The sequence below is a fragment of the Thalassophryne amazonica genome, chromosome 18 (genome assembly GCF_902500255.1).
Source record: "Thalassophryne amazonica chromosome 18, fThaAma1.1, whole genome shotgun sequence".
Lineage (NCBI taxonomy): Eukaryota > Metazoa > Chordata > Actinopteri > Batrachoidiformes > Batrachoididae > Thalassophryne > Thalassophryne amazonica.
The window spans coordinates 43,284,539-43,304,653 of NC_047120.1; the positions used below are offsets into that span (position 1 = coordinate 43,284,539).

Below are 20,115 nucleotides of genomic sequence, written 5' to 3' on the forward strand. Positions count from 1 at the left end.
ACGTTTGGTGAGTACACATTTCTTTTATTTGTGCTTGAAAATTATTTTGGGGGACTTTTTCATACGCCCGTTTGATTGAGTGGTGTCGCAATGAAAATCTGTCTTTCGCCTCCGGTATCATCGCGGGATATGGAGGCGAGACCCGCAAAGAATCCCAGTCATTAAAAATATATAAACCTCTCTCAGCATCCATGGAGCTCTGGGGCTCCGATTGCCGAGACGTGCGGTGTTGTGGATTTTGCCGCAAGAAGTCTATCCTTGCAGCAACAGGTGTACCGGCCGCTTCGCATTAAAACAGCGAACGTAATCTCAGGACTTGTGCCAAGTGTGCTGCAGCTCCATTCAGTAGACAGAGAGGTGATGCCGGTGTTGTGCGCTGAATCTGACACAACACCGGCTGCAAAGCAGACACGGGCGGTGTGAGTGGCCCGCGTTGGCGGTTAACGAGCTCGTTAACGAGCCCGCAGACTTAATAAGCGCAGCGGAGGCAGAGAGCGGGAAAGGAAGAATGGCGCCCGCTGTCGATGTCATTGCTGATCTGAGCACACAGATCTGTATCTCACATTCATTGCAGCTTATTTTTGGATGTTGAAACCAGGACGTGTATAAGTAACATTACTAACAGATAAAATCAATTTCAATGCGGGATCGGACCGAAGGCGGGAGTGCGTCGTCTTGTCCCTGACGTCATGGAAATGATACGGCTGTACAAACTGTTTTCACAGAGGGCTACATTTTATCTGCAAATTTGTCATTTTTAAACAAAGATTTCTCCGCTGAATTACAAATTTGGGCTTACAGATTTACTTTACTGCATTCACAAGGGTCTTATAAATACATATCAGCTATTTCTTTCTGAAATCTGACCACATTTATTTCAATGCAGGTCTACTTTAATTTAGGTATTTCATCACAAAAGATTTCTTACCACTGATGTATATTACATGCAAGCAACTAGTATTTTAGAGTAGCGTATCATTTTGTGAGCTCCTTCAGCACCGACTCTAACTGGCTTAGTTGCCTTGTGCAGCGTCCATTTTTGGGTTGGTAGATGTGTGAATTCCTACTTGTGTATTTGTGATGCTCCAAATGGCAGTTTAATAGTAAGTGTGAAAGTTGCCTCCCCCCCTTTTTTTTATACTTCTTTTGGTGACTTATCGTGTTTTCTGCTACCAGTACAAGGTCGGGTGAATACTTGTTTGAAATGTAATGGGTCCAGTCATGCAGCATGACCTTATGTTCCCCTGAATACCAGCTGGTACTTACAGTAATTCTGTTTATCACAGTGAGTAAATTCATGTAAAAATGGTAAATCTTTTATTGGTCAAAGGATGACATGATCAAGCTCTACCCGTGGATGACCATTGACATTTTGTTGAGCACTTATGTAGAGCATCACACTAGTTATGAAAGCATGAAATAGTCCTTTATTAGAAGTTAAAAAACATCTATTTTGTTTATGTAGACAGAGACTTTGTGCCAGTGTGTGAGGAGGATGACGATGAGGAGACCATTGAGGTGGAGGAACAGCAGGAGGGCAATGATGCTGAGAGTCACCAGAGGGAGATTGAAATGCTGAAGAAGGAGGGAATGCTGCCACTGGACCAACTGCTCAGCACTTTAAAACTGCCTCAGGTAGCTCCACAAACCTGACTGGATGGGTATGGTCAGTAGTGATGCGCAGGTCAACCCATAACATGGGTATGAGTATGCTTGGGTGAGGAAAATATTGTGGGCAGGGGTCAGAAAGTGACAAAGCAGTTCCCATGAAGTAGTTAATATTTACAGATATATTACACACTCTAAACTGCATACAACAAGCTAGATATGAGAGACGGTGTGTCAGACCATTGACGCCATACACCCCCCACACCCCTACCCATGCGGTTAGGGTTTGAGTCATAAATAACAGCTAATTTGTGAGGGTCAGGAGGTGTGGCTTGGTTCTCATAACGGGTCAGGTGAGTGTTTAAAAAACAAACAAAATGACAAACTCTGACACTTGCCTCACTTCAGTACAGTAATATCTTGAGGTCTTATTTAAATCTTTCTCTAAAAGGGGACAGTTTCATCTTCACATCATTTACTTTCATCACTGATCACAGCTGGATGTGGATTTTACAAACAGATCAGTTTTGTAAATGTTGAATAGTCGTGGTTGGATTTTTGTCAGGAAGGGCATCCAGCGTAAAATGTGACAAATAAACATGCAGATCCATCTCTGATCTACTGTGGTGACCCCGAGTGAGAACAAGGGCAATGCCGAAGGGACTTAATGAAGGCTAAGATTATTAATGTAGTTGAAAAAAAAAAAATTGAAACAGTTGGCTCATAGACCATTTACATTTTCAGTGCACATACTCAGTGGTGCGTAAATCTCACGTGACTAAACGTGAACTCGCACCACCGCTGTTGGCATGGGGAGCGTTAAGTGCCTATTCATTCATTCAAAAAAAAAGTATGAGGAGCGGATCTCGCAGTTTATTCCGCAGGGTCCTGTTCGTCTACTATGATCGCCCACGATCCAAAAAAAGTGCTAAGACAGGATGAAACGGCTCAATCCAGTTTTGCCTCCTAACAGGCTGGTTTATAAGCTGCAGACCTGACAACCTGCCTGAAAACAGAAAGTAAAGAGTTGTGCCCTCGGTCAAACGTTCTGTGCCTTACAGTGCACGCTTTACTGTTTCTAAACGCTTCAAAATTATTGAGTTGGTGTTTTCTTTTCAGGACGACTAGAGCAGTACACTTTAATGTTTTAGATGAATGAATGGAAAGTTGCATTTTTATAGCACTCTACCATCTCCCTGACAGCGCTTCCTGATGGGAAACTCCGCTGTTTTTCCAGCTTTCATCCCAAATACAGTTATCATTTGTGCGAAGCATATTTGAATTAAATGTAGTTTCACAGCAGCTGTTTCTGTTGTTGTAATACTGAATGATTGTTCACTAATAAAGCAATGACAAAAATGTGCGCACAATGTGTACAGGAATATGTTTAAGGGACTTTGTCCACCTTTTTTGGGCAAATTACAGGCATTTATTACAGTGGTATTCATAGATTCAGTCATGTTCATGTAGTTACGCGGAGGATGCACGCCCGCATTAAAAGGCTGTGCTCCCTACGGTGTTCATATGAGCGACTTGCAGAGTACTCAGTGCGCATGCGCCAAACAATGTGACAACGGTGTGTTATATAGTTATTATTTAACAACAAATTATAAAATGAACTAGGACTGCAAGCAGTCATATACGGGCTGTCGTTACGCGTGACCACCTACCCAGGGCAGTGTGTTCTATTGTGACCAGATGTGGGCATGTGCGTACAGGGGCAACCACTCATCCCACAGTTTAAATTTCAAGCAAATCACACAATGCATGAAGGAGTTATGACATGTTGATGGTTCATCCACTAGGGGGCTCTCAGTGTACAAACAGAGGGGCCAGGTGTGTTGAGGGGCCAACCATCATCATACATGTGAAGTTTCAAGTCAATCAGGCAAAGCATGAAGGCGTTATCATGACTTGATGTTCCATGGCGAAGGGTCAAAATGGCGGCACCATAGCGGCCACACCCTTCAAAATAGAGAAAAGCTTTCGATAACTTTTGGTCAGTATCATCTTTGGATGCTGTCAAAGAAATTGGACAAAATCCCTAGGAGGAGTTCGTTCAAATACAACATGTGGAAATCATTTCAAAATGAGAAGAAAATTCAAAATGGCCGACTTCCTGTTTGGAGTAGACTCATGGTGCAAGAGACTTTTTTGTACGACTATGCAAGTCACACGTGTACCAGTTTTCATCTCCCTACTCCAAAAAAAAACCCCTATGGGAAGGGGTTTTTGAAATTCTCAAGGGGGCGCTATTGAGGCACTTTGCCCCGCCCATGGGCGAGGCCCCTATGAATTGTAGGAGGTTGTCATGCTTGACCTGTGTATCAATTTTCATGATGATATGACAAAATTAAAGCCGTCAAAAGGAAGAACGTAATTTCATGGCGAAGGGGCGATATTCGGTACGCCACCACACAGAAGCCGTTACTCGTAAGTTCACGGCGATCATCGCCTATGTTCACCAACTTGTTCTGCATGTTTTAGAAGTGGAAGGAAGTTGATGGTGTTAAGAATGTGACATCAGTACCTGTTTAAGTATAATGTTCCATGGCGAAGGGTCAAAATGGCGGCGCCATAGCGGCCACACCCTTCGACATAAAGAAAAGCTTTCGATAACTTTTGGTCAGTATCGTCTGTGGGTGATGTGGAAGAAATTTGAAGTGCACTGGACAAAATCCCTAGGAGGAGTTCGTTCAAATACAACATGTGGAAATCACGCCAAAATGAGAAGAAAATTCAAAATGGCCGACTTCCTGTTTGGAGTAGACCCATGGTGCAAGAGACTTTTTTGTACGTCTATGCAAGTCACACGTGTACCAATTTTCATCTCCCTACTCCAAAAAAACCTCTATGGGGAGGGGTTTTTGAAAGTTTCAAGGGGGCGCTATTGAGGCATTTTGCCCCGCCCATGGGCGACGCCCCTATGAATTGTAAGAGGTTGTCGTGCTCGACCTGTGTATCAATTTTCATGATGTGACAAAATTAAAGCCGTCAAAAGGAAGAACGTAATTTCATGGCGAATGGGCAATATTCGGCACACCGCCACACGGACGTTGTTATTCGTAACTTCACGGCGTTCATTGCCTACATTCACCAATTTGTTCTGCATGTTTTAGAAGTGGAATGAAGTTGATTGGGTTAAGTATGTGACATCAGGACCTCTTAAAGTAAAAATAGGACATTTCCCACCACCACCGGGGGGCGCTATGGCGCAGGTGGGAACTTAAGATATGTAGGCGTTCAGGGCAGAGCCCTCATCATGTCCAGCAAGTTTGAAGGATCTACAATGAAGTATGTGGGCGTGACACCCGTTCGAAGTGAAATGGCGTGCTCCGAAAAGCTCGCCAAAGTTTAACGACCCCTAGCAGCCACGCCTTTTGACTTAATTAGAATCTTTTGATAACTTTTGATCACCATTGTGTTGTGATGATTTTGACCAAATTTGAAGACGATCGGATGAAATCCCTGGGACGAGTTCGTTCAAATGTAAGTAGTGGAAATGGCCAAAAATGGCAAAAATTTGCTCAAAATCGAAACTTAAAATCAGAATGGCCGACTTCCTGTCGATATTTCACCATGACAGTAAGGGACTTTTTCGTGCGTCCTGGCATGGTAAATATGTGTACCGAATTTCGTGAGGCTACGACGAAAAAAGCCCAACGCGGAGGGGTTTTTGAAAATTTCTAGGGGGCGCTATTTCGTGATTTTTCTGCGACCATGTGCGACGCCCCCAAAATATCGAATTTCGGATCCGGCCGGACAACTTTGGAAAGTTTGGTGAGTTTTTGAGCATGGGAAAAGGTCGAAATTTCGATTTCAAGAGTGACAATAATAATAATAATAATAATAACTAATAATAATAAACAGCGCAATTACAATAGGGTCCTCGTAGGACGTTGCCTACTCGGGCCCTAATAATAATAATAAACAGCGCAATTACAATAGGGTCCTCGTAGGACGTTGCCTACTCGGGCCCTAAATATTACGCATATAACTGTAAAGTGCTTTTGCATTAAACTTAACTGTGAAATCATTCCTGTGTAGGACTCTGGCTCAGATGAAGAATGCTCTGATGAAAGTTCTGCCTCAGTGGAAGAGGAAGATCGGGAATTTGCTGCCAATGAAGAGGATGGTACTGCACTCAAATAAAACATATACAAATCTCTATTTAGAAACTGTTGTAATTCTTTTTTTTAAACCCTGCAGTTACTTTGAAGAAGGTGTTCAGCTTTAAAATGTTGGGTCATGAAAATATGAAGTGTACATTACTGATGTAGTGTTTGCTTTTGTCCTTTTTTTAGCTGAGGATGAGGAGGAAACCATAGCTGCTCAGGAAAAGGTGGAGGGGAATGTAGACCATGCAGAGGAGCTGGATGACTTGGCCAGAGAAGGTAAGGTGTAGATGGTTGCTGTTAACTTTTGACTGTATTTTCTCAAGCTAACGTTTCAAGTTGAGCTGTGATACTGTTAGTTTGTACATAGATACAAACACCGTTTTCCTTTGTTCACTGTTAAATGGTTTCAAGTGTATCTTGGCTACTTTTGAAGCATTGAATTATTGTTTTCTAATAGACTTGTAAAAATACAAATCCTGTTGAGCTAAACTCTGACATATTTTTACTCTGGTAGGCAGTATGAGTATTCAGGAACTGCTGGAGAAGTACAAAGGAGCCTATGCGTCAGACTTTGAAGCACCTTCTGCATCTGGCTCTAAAGCGAGCTCTGACTCTGAGGTGTCTGGGGATGAGGAGGAGGAGACTGAAGAAGATGAGAGCGATGTGGAAAGCAACACATCTTCCTCAGGTATAACCCACCTCTGATGGGATCCAAGTAATCACATGCCAAGTGTTTGACTGCTTCTGCACTGCTAAGTCAGAAATGTGGAAGCTTTGCAAAAACATGATTCCTTCTTTGTGATTTTCAAGTTTTTATATGAGAATGAAATGATTTAACTACTTTTTTTATGAATGCTTTACTGTCAGATTCACCAGGAGACAGTGAAGAGGATGAAGACAGTGAGAAAGATGAAGAGGAGAGTGAGCAAGCAGAGGATGATGAATGTGGAGATGAAGGAATGGAGAGCTTACTGAAAGAGGGAGACCACAGCTCGTCTTCTTCAAGCTCTCGGCCAAAGAAGGAGATCAGCCATATTGCTGCTACTGCGGAGAGCCTGCAGCCTAAAGGATACACTTTGGCGACTACTAAGGTTAGTCTCAAGTGTTTTAATTTTATCCGACATGTCTTCGATGACGGACATTACAAAGAGCTACACTAGTCTAGAAATCTTACGATTCTCACATCTTTTCCGATGAAAGGTTAAGACTCCGATTCCCTTCCTGCTTCATGGTACACTCCGAGAATACCAGCACATAGGCCTGGACTGGTTGGTCACAATGTATGAGAAGAAGCTCAACGGCATTCTGGCTGATGAGATGGGTTTGGGCAAGACCATCCAGACAATTGCTCTTTTGGCACATCTTGCTTGCGAAAAAGGTATCGACTCTAATAATTTTCCTGATAATATTACTGTTGTGCTGACAGTGTTATGGTAAAACTCTAGTTGATAGCGATCTTCCTCTTTTTGGTACAAGTCCTTGTAAAGGAACTCAAGTGATTTGTTTTCTATGTTCACCTTCTGATAGTTTAATTAACCCTCTATATTTAGGTAACTGGGGCCCTCACCTTATTATCGTCCCCACCAGTGTAATGTTAAACTGGGAGATGGAGCTAAAGCGCTGGTGTCCTGGGTTCAAAATCCTCACTTACTTTGGCAGCCAAAAAGAGAGAAAGTTGAAGAGACAGGTAATGAGTATTTCTGTTTGGAATAGTATCCTTGACTATAGTCTGATTAAAGCATATGTGTGAGTTTGTCCTCTGTGGTGTGTTTGGAGTATTGTAGTGTCTTTGGGCTTTGTTCTAAATGATAACCATGATACAAAGTATTTCTTTAATACTTTTACTTCTTTTCCAATCACTGAAAATGTCTGGTATATTTTTCAAAGGGTTAATTTCCTAAAATGACAATAGAATTCATTTTGGGGGAAGATGAACTTGAGTAATTTTAGATGATGGTAGCACTGTGTAACCTTGCGTGAAGAAGGTCCAAAATTGGCTTTGTGAAAATGGCTTCTTATCAGTGTGTCAACATGTGTTTTTGCCCAAAGGTGTGCATAACTGTATATGTATGTATATGAGTGAATAATGGTGTCTTTTATTCTTCTTCTTCTTCTTCTTCTTTTTTCAGGGCTGGACTAAGCCTAATGCTTTCCATGTGTGCATCACTTCATATAAGTTAGTGCTGCAGGATCATCAGGCATTCCGGCGGAAGTCTTGGCGGTACCTGATCTTAGATGAGGCACAAAATATCAAGAACTTTAAGTCCCAACGCTGGCAGAGCCTGCTAAATTTCAATAGGTTTGTAGCGCTGGGTGTGGGTCTTTATTTGTTTATTTATTGCCAACAGATGCTTATGACAGATCAGTAAGCTTTAACAAAACATGTAATTAGGAAACACTAATGGGTGCCCTGTCTAAGGTGTACCCGGACTCTAGCCTGCCTATGTCCTTCAACCCTCTGAGTTGTAAGGTGTTTCTGTATTTCTTTTTCTGTACTACTTCTCTTAGCGTAACAATCTATTCTTTTCACGCTCATCTGTTCTTAACCCTGAAAATCAGTCTTTGTTTCAATGATTCTTTTGTAGAACCTAAAACATCTCTTATAAAGTAATTTTTTTTAAAACTTTTGATAGTCTACATCTTTTGTCAATAGAGATTCATTCTAATTGTATAAATCTTGCCATATTTATGTCAACACTAATATGACTTCTTTCAATTACAGCCACAGGCGACTGCTGCTGACAGGAACACCTCTTCAAAACAGTCTAATGGAGCTGTGGTCTCTGATGCACTTTCTGATGCCCCATGTTTTCCAGTCCCATCGCGAGTTTAAGGAATGGTTCTCCAACCCGTTGACAGGAATGATTGAGGGCAGCCAGGAATACAATGAGGGCCTGGTCAAGAGGCTGCACAAGGTGCTGAGGCCGTTCCTGCTCAGGAGGATCAAGGCTGATGTAGAGAAGCAGATGCCCAAGAAATATGAGCATGTTGTGCGTTGTCGTCTGTCCAAGAGACAGAGATTCCTTTATGATGACTTCATGGCGCAGGCATCGTAAGAAACTAAAAATTACCAGTTTGATGTTGATCGAGTATACAGCACAAGTTTGATTGTGGCTCAAATATTAAGGTGGTATTTTAAATCTTTACATTAAAAAAAAAATTGCTTAACAAGTAGTACCTATTAACTGATTATATAGGTACTGAGTGTAATTTGTCCTTTTACTAGTTACTGGTCTTATTGCAACAGAAATGTGATTTAGTCCACCAAATAATGTAATAAAATCACAAGTATTTCACTTAATGCTGTATAAATTCTTGCGTTCATTTCACTGTTAATTTTCCGAAATTGCTTTCTCCATCATGTTTTATTTCTGACTCCCAGGACGCGGGAAACGCTAGCAAGTGGTCACTTCATGTCTGTGATTAACATCCTAATGCAGCTTCGCAAAGTGTGCAACCACCCAAACCTGTTCGACCCCCGACCTATACAGTCACCCTTCATCACACAGCCTGTTGTTTTCCATACAGCCTCTCTGGTGCAAGACATTCTAGCGGTCTCTCCGTTCAAGGTTAGTATTGTGGAAACACTAAAGACTGTTTTAGTTAACAGTTGGTCAGCTCAAGCCTAATGTATGTACAGTAAAACTTGCCTAAACCGTCACTGTATGAACTAGATATTCTCACGCAACAAACAAAAGCAAAAGTCCTAATGATTTTACATGGTTTTCCATGTAATAAACACTGTATACCGGATTTTGTTTAACAAAACATCCAGCCCCATCTTAATGTATTCCCATTTAAAAAAAACAAAAAAACAAAACCTCATATGTACCGGACACAGCAATCTGGATGTGCCCAGTAACAGAGGTACGAAATGAAGTTCAGCATCGACACTTGCAGATTCGAAGAAAGTGGGTACCGTATTTTGATTAAAAGTTTTTCCAAACTGTGCTCAGACGCGGGACCTAAACAAGGCAGGCTGGCCAGTGACTGTTAACAAAATGCTGCTTGTTGCCTGCACTGTAATATGGTGTTACGTTTCACACACATCACTGGGTGTGATGAACCAAACTGCTTTAGATCAGAGCCCTGTGTGTGGCTACGAACCCATGCACCAGCTAAATGACTGAGACCGCAAAGGGCTGTGATTTGTCACGTTTACATTTTCATTCCTTCCTCTCCTGTCATATTTTAAAAGTTTTTGCAGTGTGCCCGCTGATTACATTTCAATCATGGATCAAATACGTTTGGCAGAAAAGGCCTCAAATATGACCAACTTTGCAACACGGAGTCAGAAAAAGGTGTTCAGATGACCCGCAATTCATGAAGGAAAATTGTACATACCTTTGGTTTGGAGGTTGATGATTGTATAAAGAAGTGGAGCTCATTGAGGGACAAATTAATCCAGAAAAACCACTGTTCCTGCAGTAAATTGCATAAAGCTGCGACTGAGAACTTTGAAAAGGGTAAAGCCGTGGTCACAACCTGCCGTACTTGCACGTGCGTGCAGTCTACTTGCAAAAACGTGGGCTAAATTTGGAGATCCGTACTTCGTAAGTACTGCCTCGAATTTAGGAGCACGCAGATACGTCGTAGAGGTTTTAGTGCATGCAGAACTTTCGCTGCGGTCAGGCTGCGGATTCACCAGCAGTACAGATGACGCACATTGTGAGTACTGCCTCAGTACGGATTCAAGGCAGAACATTGTCATTCAATTACTGTTGAATTAACCAAATCCGTACATAGGCAGTACGGATTACGGCACTCACCACATACTATGGAGGCCAACAGACTTGCATGCACAACACAGCTTCTCACTTGAACTTGGACTTTATTTCCAAACGTCAGCAACATACACTCGAAAGATTCAGTCTGTTAACTAGCTGTAACTTTTCGAGGAAAGTAAACACTCGTACAACTGACCGCTGCAGGCTGGACATGCTCATGCATCGCTGACGCCGAAAACCACCTGCCGCTCCGGTCCCACTCATAAAAAAGAAAAGCGACCCCACACACACACACACTGCTTTATTGTCAACTCTCTTTATCGTTACACTCCTAGAGACGTGCATTGAACGTACTCCCTCCCTCCTCCGCAGAAAACGTACGGCGAAAAAAAACGCACGGTGGGTTGTGACCGGGGCTTAACGTGCACATTGACGTCGTTAGATGGCCACAGAGTTACAGATATGCAGAAACATAAATAAGTCAGGCTAGGATTTTAAGGTACCACTCTGCAGCTGACTTAGAAAAAAGAGTGACAACCAAATGTAATCTTTTTAATGCACGGTTATTTAAGAAAAGCCTTTATTATTATTATTTTTTTTTTTTCCAAAGTTTTGACCCGGTCATTAAATGAGGCAGGTCCCGATTCAAGGTCAGGCTTTTAATCAAGGAAATACATAAGACTAATTGGTGCTGGGGATTTACTGTAGATTGTTCCGCGCATCCTGGCTGTAACTAATCTGTTTTATACGTATAATGGATTTTGTCCTTTTTTTTTTTTTTTACATGTAATGGATATAATGGACAAAATTTGCCGGTCCAAGTGAATCCATTATATGCGAGTTTTACTGTATTGATATCTTGGTGATCAATGCTAGACAAGAGTTGCAAAATTAAAAAATTTTGTATGATTTGTGTCATTAGCGCTGCGACCTATCTATGTTTGACCTGCTTGGTTTGGAGGGTCGGATGTCCAGGTACGAGGCAGATGTTTTTCTTCCGCGCCACAAGCTCAGTCGCCAACTCATTCAGGAGATTGTCAGGTCCCCTGAACCACCTCCAAGACCAAAACCAGTTCGTATGAAAGTCAACAGGTACATCATATAGTAACTGATTCCTTGAGGGGAAGAAGGAAAAAAAAAGTTATTCTATATATTTGTAAATTTAATTACCACTAGTCGTGTAGTGCCCATATTTGTAATGTGAGCTTAATGAATGTTTATATAGATTAGTAGATAGACAGAAATAAACACATTTTATGTTGTAGATTCTTTTTTTTAATAGCTGCAGATTGTTGTCATGTTTTTGCTGACAAAACTGAAATTTGGGAAGTGGAATGAGGTATTTATTTATTTATTTATTTATGATTGGTTTTGAGTTAGTGTCTGGGTCACTGTAACACTGACCATAGGTGTTTCTTCAAGAGCTGTCCACTCCACCGTGAATCATTATGAGCAGAGACTCTGGATATTTATTTGTAATAATAATAATGCATTTTATTTATAGGCACCTTTCTTGACACTCAATGATACTGTACAGGAATAAAAACAAAACAGTAAAAAAAAACCCAAACAAATAATAATAAAAACAAAATACAGAAGTAAAAACAGATTAAAATTGGGCAGTGCAATTGGTCAGGTGTATGATTAAAGCAGCAAAAACTGCAAAGTATCAATAATTTAAACAGTTCTGTTTTTTGTCATGTTTAATTTTGAATTAAAAGGCTTGCTGTTCATTTTACACTAATATTGTATGGTGTTGATATACAATTGTTTTGTTACAAGGCCATGCAGGGGAAATGGATCCTGTTGGGGAAAAAATATTTTTTCCCCACCAAAGTAACATAGTAAAATAACTGTTGTTTTGACACTGGGAAAACTGTTTGTATGATATTGGGAAAACCTTTTCATAAAGGGTGACAAAGTTTTCAGAGGTCTAAAAAGGCTGCATTTAAAGATTGTAAATGGCATCCCAAAAAATTATATATATATATATATATATATATATATATATGTGTGTGTGTGTGTGTGCTAAATCTATTTTTGTTAAAATGTAGATGTTTTTAATGGAAGGACAACTATTTAATCTGTGTTTGTTAGGATGTTCACACCTCCGCCTAAAGGTGATAATCGACCTGTCCTACTGATGAACAAACCTACCTGCCCTGTACCTCCTGTAACACAGACCCCCAAAAGCTCCCAGGGAACTGAAACCACCTCAACTTCAACAAACCCTCCTGTAGTTCAGCAAGGTAAGTCAAACACTTATATTTTCTCTGGAAAAAGAAAAACTGTCCTTGGAAGGCAAGAGGGAATTCCATCTGAATCAGTTGTTTCTAATTGTAAAAATCTTTTTATGGTATAATTGTAAAAATCTTTTTATGGTACATTTCTTTAGATACTGCTTTCTTTCTTGGTTTCTGCCTTTGCTGTAGTTGTAATGTTGCTGCAGTTGACTCTTGCTGTTCTTTCTATATGATTGTATCTTTGTTTAATTTTGTGATATGTTTTTCTTTAAGTTGTTTGTTCAGTGGCACCTACCCACCCTCCTCGACCACCCGTGCACCCAGCTACTCAAACTGCAGTGAGATCCAGCACTCCCAAGCCCATGCTGGCTGTACGGCCTCCCTCTGCCCTGTGCACACCCAGCATTCCAACCCATTCAAACCAAAACCCAAGCAGTGTCATGCCCCAGAGGGTTCTGCTCAGTCCAGATATGCAAGCTAGGCTGCCTTGTAAGTATATCTTCTCTGATGGATTTGTTCAGCAACTCTAGTGTAAATGGTGTTTTAGTAGAGTCATTTAGTCATTCATCAGCATTGCTGGTCCATGCCAACTGAGTTTCATGTGTCATATCTATAGCCTAAAATCACAATGCTTGAATAGACTAAAATTGTGCATGTGATTCTATATCCTCAACCCTTGCTTGAATTTATATGTCCCTTTTTTCCAGTTTATTTGTTTAAATGGTTATTTCAGCAAACTAGGAGCAATTCCACACATGTATACCACCACAACACATTGGTCCTTATTCTTGATGCTCCTTCAGACTTCTCCTAAAGACTGTATTTTCATTCAACATGACTGAATGTGTAGTATGAAACAGTAGTTTGGACAATGTCAAGAAGAAAACTATGTGATAGAAAATTACGTGGTTTCAATGAACTGCTTTAAATTGCACCAAGAGAAACGCAGCAGGAATATGCAAATTTGATTGCATCAGCAAGCCTCCAAGCCGCTCCCACCCTCACTCATAAACAGCCTGTCATGTCCTTGATATTGGAGCATCAATCAGCCAATGACATAACAGATCTGGTCTTAAGTGACGCCATTATCATTTGACCCAATCAGTGTTGGTATGTTGTTGAAAAAAGGCTAATGAATGCCTTTTTTCCGTACAGTGCCACATTTGTTTTTGAAGTGTTTCCCTACAATGATGGCTGATGTGGACGTGACTTCACAATGAAAATAGCTGAGCTAAAGCAAAGTATCACAACATTGAGGTTTTGGAAGCAGAGATGAACCACCGCCATTATAAAGTTCTAAATGTAGTTTGAAAAGCAGACGAAATGCAGAAAAGCAAACATTTGTTTTCTTTGTACTGCTGCTAAATATCTAACTTTAGCAGCATTAGCACTCAGTCACCTGATTACACCTCCTATCAGCAACCACAAGTGAGGAAGCCAACACAAAATAACCTGCTTTCTTTTAAAATAGAAACAATTTTCAGTTAACTATTACCCAACCCTACTTGGAATCAGATATTTCTAACCTACGTGTTCTGTATGTGTGCCTTCCTAAGCTGGTGAGGTAGTGAGCATAGCCCAGCTTGCCTCCTTAGCAGGACGACCAGTGTCATCGTGTCAGGGCAGTAAACCAGTCACCTTCCAGCTACAGGGCAACAAGCTGACGCTGTCTGGAGCCCAGATCCACCAAGTCCCAGCAGCTGCTCCACGTCAAGTTCAAGGTTGGTGTTACAGATTTACATGTCTTTTATTGGCTAAAATAAGTGTGTTTTTTTGTTTCATGTTACACTAGTTTTCAAGCACCATTACATACAATCCACGGAAAGCTGATTTTACAGTATGTCATAATTCAGACTTTCCCGTACATTCCTGTAGCTGTAGTTGTGTAACTATGTTGAAATATTTATTTTAAATTGACAAAAAGTTGTGGAGTTGATCAAAAAAGGTACTGTATTCAGAAACCGTTGCTTGTCAAATTGCAAAAATGTTTCGTGTGTTTGTGTGAAATTAAACAGAAGTTTGACACAATATCAGATATGCATGTTGTATGATATTGTGGGTACTTGAGAAATTTGAAGGCTGCTGTCTTATTTCCTGTTTGATTTGCTCCTCCCCTGCAGGTAATATGATGCATCTTGTGTCCACTGGGGTGCAGCACCACCTCATCAGACACCCTGCTCAGGTGGCTGTCCACAGTGCAGTCAACACACACCCTGCTAACACCACCTCTGCTACTACCACTGGAAATCGGCTGCCGCAAAGCACATCCACACAAGGTTTCCTTTCTGGCTCTCTTAAGGCATTGTTGCCTAAAGCCTGGGTCCCACCGAATAATAAGCCATGAATAATGAGCCACATATGGGTGTGTCAGCAATTATTCGAAGAATGACCCACATTTTCTTCTATAACGTATCTGCTACTAAGGTGCCTCTATGTGCCTCTCTGTACCCCACATGTGCCTCTAGTGAGCCACGACCGACCTGTCATTAGAGCCACGAATGGTTCACATCAGCCACGCTAAGCCACATAGTGACGTGATAGCGCCATGATAACGCGATGTTGACACATGTTTAGGTGTGGGCTTGGTCCAAACCTCCAGCCCTCCCACACCTGGTCCCTTTAAAGTGTGGGTTTTCAGTTCACAGCAGCATTTAAAGAAGTCACATTTTTTTACATGCAGTCCAAAAATAGACGCTCCAGTACAGACCCATGGTTGTGCCCTGTGCGGCAGGTTGCTGTCCACCTGTATTGCACCAGACCAGCTAGAACCGAACTAAGGGTTCCTGGACAGCCTCCTCACTGGCTCTGCGGTTTACTGGCTTTATTTTTTCCCTGGCTTTAAATATAGTCATTTTCACACCATGTTCCCACTTTTAACTTTGTATTTGTCCGTTTATTTCTGCAAAATCGCTCTTTTGCATGCGTGCTGCTGTTCTCCATTCCTGGACAACTGCCTATGTGCTCGTTCTCACTGGCTTCCTTTCCATCCATGGCTTGCTGGCTTTATTTTTTCTCTGGCTTTAAACACAGTTATTTTCACACCGTAATCCCACTTTTAACTTTGTGTTTGACCATTTATTTCTGCAAAAATCGCTCTTTTGTGCGCGCGCTGCCGTTCTCCATACAAAATGAGGTGGCCGCTTTAATTATATACACCTGCTGCCACAACTCGTGGATCACTTTAAAAAAAAAAAAAAATCTTTATTTTTTCGCAGCTTACAAGTCACCGTGATAAACTTTTAACTTTATGTTATGTCTTCAAAATTGGTCTTTTGCGCGCTCTCCTTCCGTGTTGCTGCACAGCTCTGTGCTGCTTTTAGCGGCTTCACAGGAGTTATTACTTCCGCGGCTTTAAACACACTGCCACTTTCTCACAGTCTTCTTCTTTGTCTTTCGGCTGTTCCCGTTAGGGGTCGCCACAGCAGATCAATCGTTTCCATCTCACCCTGTCCTCTGTATCTTCCTCTGTCACACCAACCACCTGCATGTCCTCTCTCAGCACATCCATGAACCTCCTCTTTGGTCTCCCTCTTCTCCTCCTGCCTGGTGGCTCCATCCTCAGCATCCTTCTCCCTATATACCCTGGGTCCCTCCTCTGCACATGTCCAAACCATCTCAATCTCGCCTCTCTGACTTTGTCTCCAAACCGTCCCACCTGAGCTGTCCCTCTGAATATGTTCATTACTAATCTTGTCCATTCTTGTCACTCCCAAAGAGAATCTCAACATCTTCAGCTCTGCCACCTCCAGCTCTGCCTACTGTCTTTTTGTTAGTGCCACTGTCTATAAACCATACAACATAGTTGGTCTCACTACTGTTTTGTAAACTTTCCCCTTCACTCTTACTGATATTCTTCGGTCACAAATCACTCCTGCCACCTTTCTCCACCCACTCCACCCTGCCTGCACTCTCTTCTTCACCTCTCTACCACACTCTCCATTACTTTGAACAGTTGACCCCAAATATTTAAACTCATCTACTTTCACCACTTCTACTTCTTGTAACTGCACTATTCCACTGGGCTCCCGCTCGTTCACACACATGTACTCAGTCTTGCTTCTACTGACTTTCATTCCCCTTCTCTCCAAAGCATATCTCCACTTCTCCAGACTAGACTCAACTTGCTCTCTACTCTCACTACAGATCACAATGTCATCTGCAAACATCATAGTCCATGGGGACTCCTGTCTGATCTCATCTGTCAACCTGTCCATCACCACTGCAAACAAGAAAGTACTCAGAGCTGATCCTTGGTGTAATCCCACCTCCACCTTGAATGAGTCTGTCATTCCGACTGCGCATCTCACCGCTGTCACACTATTCTTGTACATGTCCTGTACTACCCTAACATACTTCTCTGCCACTCCAGACTTCCTCATACAATGCCACAACTCTTCTCTTGGCACCCTATCATAAGCTTTTTCTAAGTCCACAAACACACAATGTAACTCTTTCTGTCCTTCTCTGTACTTTTCCAACAGTATTCTCAGAGCAAACATTGCATCTGTAGTGCTCTTTCTCGGCATGAAACCATATTGCTGCTCACAGATCTTCACCTGTTTTCTAAGCCTAGCTTCTACTACTCTTTCCCATAACTTCATGCTGTGGTTGATCAGCTTTATGCCTCTGTAGTTACTGCAGCTCTGCACATCACCCTTGTTCTTGAAAATAGGAACCAGCACACTTCGTCTCCACTCCTCAGGCATCCTCTCACTTTCCAAGATTTTATTAAACAATCTGGTTAGAAAACTCTACTGCCATCTCTCCTAGACATTTCCATGCCTTCATTGGAATGTCATCTGGACCAACTGCCTTTCCACTCTTCATCCTCTTCATAGCAGCCCTCACTTCTTCCTTGCTAATCTCTTTTACTTCCTGATTTACTCTCACCACATCATCCAGCCTTTTCTCTCGCTCATTTTCTTTATTCATCAACTCTTCGAAATATTCCCTCCACCTTCTCAGCACACACTCCTCACTTGTCAGCACATTACCATGTGCATCTTTTACCACCCTAACCTGCTGCACATCCTTTCCAGCTCTGTCCCTTTGTCTGGCCAATCGGTACAAGTCCTTTTCTCCTTCCTTACTATTCAACTTCTTGTACAGCTCGCAATATGCCTTTTCCTTTGCTTTTGCCACTTCTCTTCTCGCCTTACGCCGCATCTCCTTGTACTCCTATCTACTTTCTTCATCTCTCCGACTATCCCAAAACTTTTTCGCCAACCTCTTTCTCCTTATGCTTTCCTGGACCTCTTCATTCCACCACCAAGTCTCCTTGTCTTCCTTCCACTGTCCAGATGTCATACCCAGTACTGCCCTAGCTGTCTCCCTCACCACATCTGCAGTACTCTTCCAATTGTCCAAAATTGCTTCCCCTCCAACTAGTGCTTCTCTCACCTGCTCGCTAAATTTCACACAACAGTCTTCCTCCTTCAGCTTCCACCATCTGATCCTTTGTTGAGCTCTCACTCTGTTCTTCTTCTTTACCTCTAAAGTCATCCTACAAACAACCATCCTATGCTGTCTAGTGACACTCTCTCCTGCTACCACCTTACAGTCTGTGATTTCTTTTAGCTTGCATCTCCTATAAAGAATGTAGTCCACCTGTGTGCACCTTCCTCCACTTTTATATGTTACCCTGTGCTCCTCCCTTTTCTTAAAGTAGGTATTCACCACAGCCATTTCCATCCTTTTTGCAAAATCAACTACCATCTGTCCTTCCCCATTCCTATCCTTGATACCATATCTACCCATTACTTCCTCATCACCTCTGTTCCCTTCACCAACATGCCCATTGAAGTCTGCTCCTATCACCACTCTTTCATGCTTGGGCACACTCTCCACCACTTCATCTAACACACTCCAGAAATCTTCTTTCTCCTTCATCTCACAACCTACCTGTGGGGCATATGCACTGATGATATTCATCATCACCCCTTCAATTTCCAACTTCACACTCATCACCCTGTCAGACACTCGCTTAACCTCCAACACACTTTTAACATACTCTTCCTTTAAAATGACCCCAACACCATTTCTCTTTCTGTCCTCACCATGGTACAACAACTTGTACCCACCTCCGATGCTCCTGCTCTTACTTCCCTTCCACTTGGTCTCTTGCACACACAATATGTCTACCTTTCTCCTCTCCATCATATCAGCCAGCTCTCTCCCTTTACCAGTCATACTACCAACATTCAAAGTCCCCACTCTCATTTCCACCCTTCTAGTTTTCTTCTTCTCCCGCTGTTCATGGCAACGTTTTCCTCCTCTTCTTCGTCGTCGTCTTCGCCCAGCAGTAGCCCAATTTCCACCGGCACCCTGTTGGGCAATAGCACCAGTGGCGGACGTTGTTAACCCGGGCTGCGACCGATCCGGTATGGGAATTCGATTCTGAGTCTGCATAGTTGGGTTGACTTGTTATACGCCGGATGCCCTTCCTGACGCAACCCTCCTCATTTATCTGGGCTTGGGACCGGCACTCAGAATGTACTGGCTGCACACCCCATGTGGCTGAGTTACTTTCTCACAGTCATCCATATTTTAACTTTGTGTTTTTCCATTATTGACTGAAAAATCACTCTTTTGTGAGCTGGCATTCTGCCTAAATGCACGTTTGGAGTGTGATGAGTTACTGCTTCAGTGCGCACACACAGCGGAGCTCATGTGATCCATTAACAAGATATTAAATCAACCATAGACATACCTTAACAGCTAGTAACTGTTTTATCAAGCTATAAAAACATAAAAAAATAGTTACCTTAAGCTGTTCCAAAATACATTCCACATGGAGCAGGAAAGAGGGGAAAAAAGCATCCAGATGAAACAGTCCTCTGTGATTCCAGAAGCGATTAGAGGTGTTTTCAACAGTCAAAGTTTGGCAGAAAATGATTAATCTGCTACAGAATAATTATTTTATATACAGCGTCCAGTGTACAGAGCAGGTGGAATTGTGTGTGCAAGAGCCAGCCGCTCCAAAAACAGCCTCTCAGGTCCTGCGTAGCTACCAGGCGCTGGGATAATGGGCTTTTAGCAACCTCGTAAACACCACGCACATGCCTAGTAGTAACTTGTACACAAACTGCCCCACGCTGTTGTTGCTAAATTTTGAACATCTTGAAATTAGAGCCACACTCAGAGAGAAGCCTCGTTAACTGAAGATAATGCCTCTAAGAGCCATTCAGAGCCACTAATCTCTCACGATAGTTGAAGAAACCCTCTCGTAGCAAAGAGCATGCTGCGTGGCTCATTATTCATCCTTCATTATTCAGTGGGACCCAGGCTTAAACGGGGAATTCTGGGATTTTTCAACCTTGCTGCACCTTGCCCCCACCTTTCTTTTCTTTTTCTTGTTTTTAATAGATCTTTTTAGATTAAACTTTTAGCTTGTTTGGAAAACAATGATAATTGAGCAAG

General features: G+C 42.1%; 1 protein-coding gene across 4 annotated transcripts in view; it reads left to right on the forward strand.

Moving 5' to 3' along the window:
• Window positions 1–20,115, forward strand: part of srcap (Snf2-related CREBBP activator protein) — an 80,578-nt gene that overhangs the window by 37,512 nt on the left and 22,951 nt on the right. For 3 of the 4 annotated variants that reach the window (XM_034193290.1, XM_034193291.1, XM_034193293.1), the window contains 15 exons: window positions 1,466–1,635; window positions 5,656–5,743; window positions 5,913–6,002; window positions 6,241–6,414; window positions 6,594–6,817; window positions 6,927–7,104; window positions 7,277–7,413; window positions 7,856–8,025; window positions 8,449–8,778; window positions 9,109–9,295; window positions 11,376–11,545; window positions 12,551–12,702; window positions 12,970–13,185; window positions 14,253–14,417; window positions 14,817–14,972. In XM_034193290.1, coding sequence (XP_034049181.1) covers window positions 1,466–1,635; window positions 5,656–5,743; window positions 5,913–6,002; window positions 6,241–6,414; window positions 6,594–6,817; window positions 6,927–7,104; window positions 7,277–7,413; window positions 7,856–8,025; window positions 8,449–8,778; window positions 9,109–9,295; window positions 11,376–11,545; window positions 12,551–12,702; window positions 12,970–13,185; window positions 14,253–14,417; window positions 14,817–14,972 — 2,607 coding nt within the window. The remainder of the gene's footprint in view (window positions 1–1,465; window positions 1,636–5,655; window positions 5,744–5,912; window positions 6,003–6,240; window positions 6,415–6,593; window positions 6,818–6,926; window positions 7,105–7,276; window positions 7,414–7,855; window positions 8,026–8,448; window positions 8,779–9,108; window positions 9,296–11,375; window positions 11,546–12,550; window positions 12,703–12,969; window positions 13,186–14,252; window positions 14,418–14,816; window positions 14,973–20,115) is intronic. The other variant, XM_034193292.1, reaches the window with a different exon arrangement.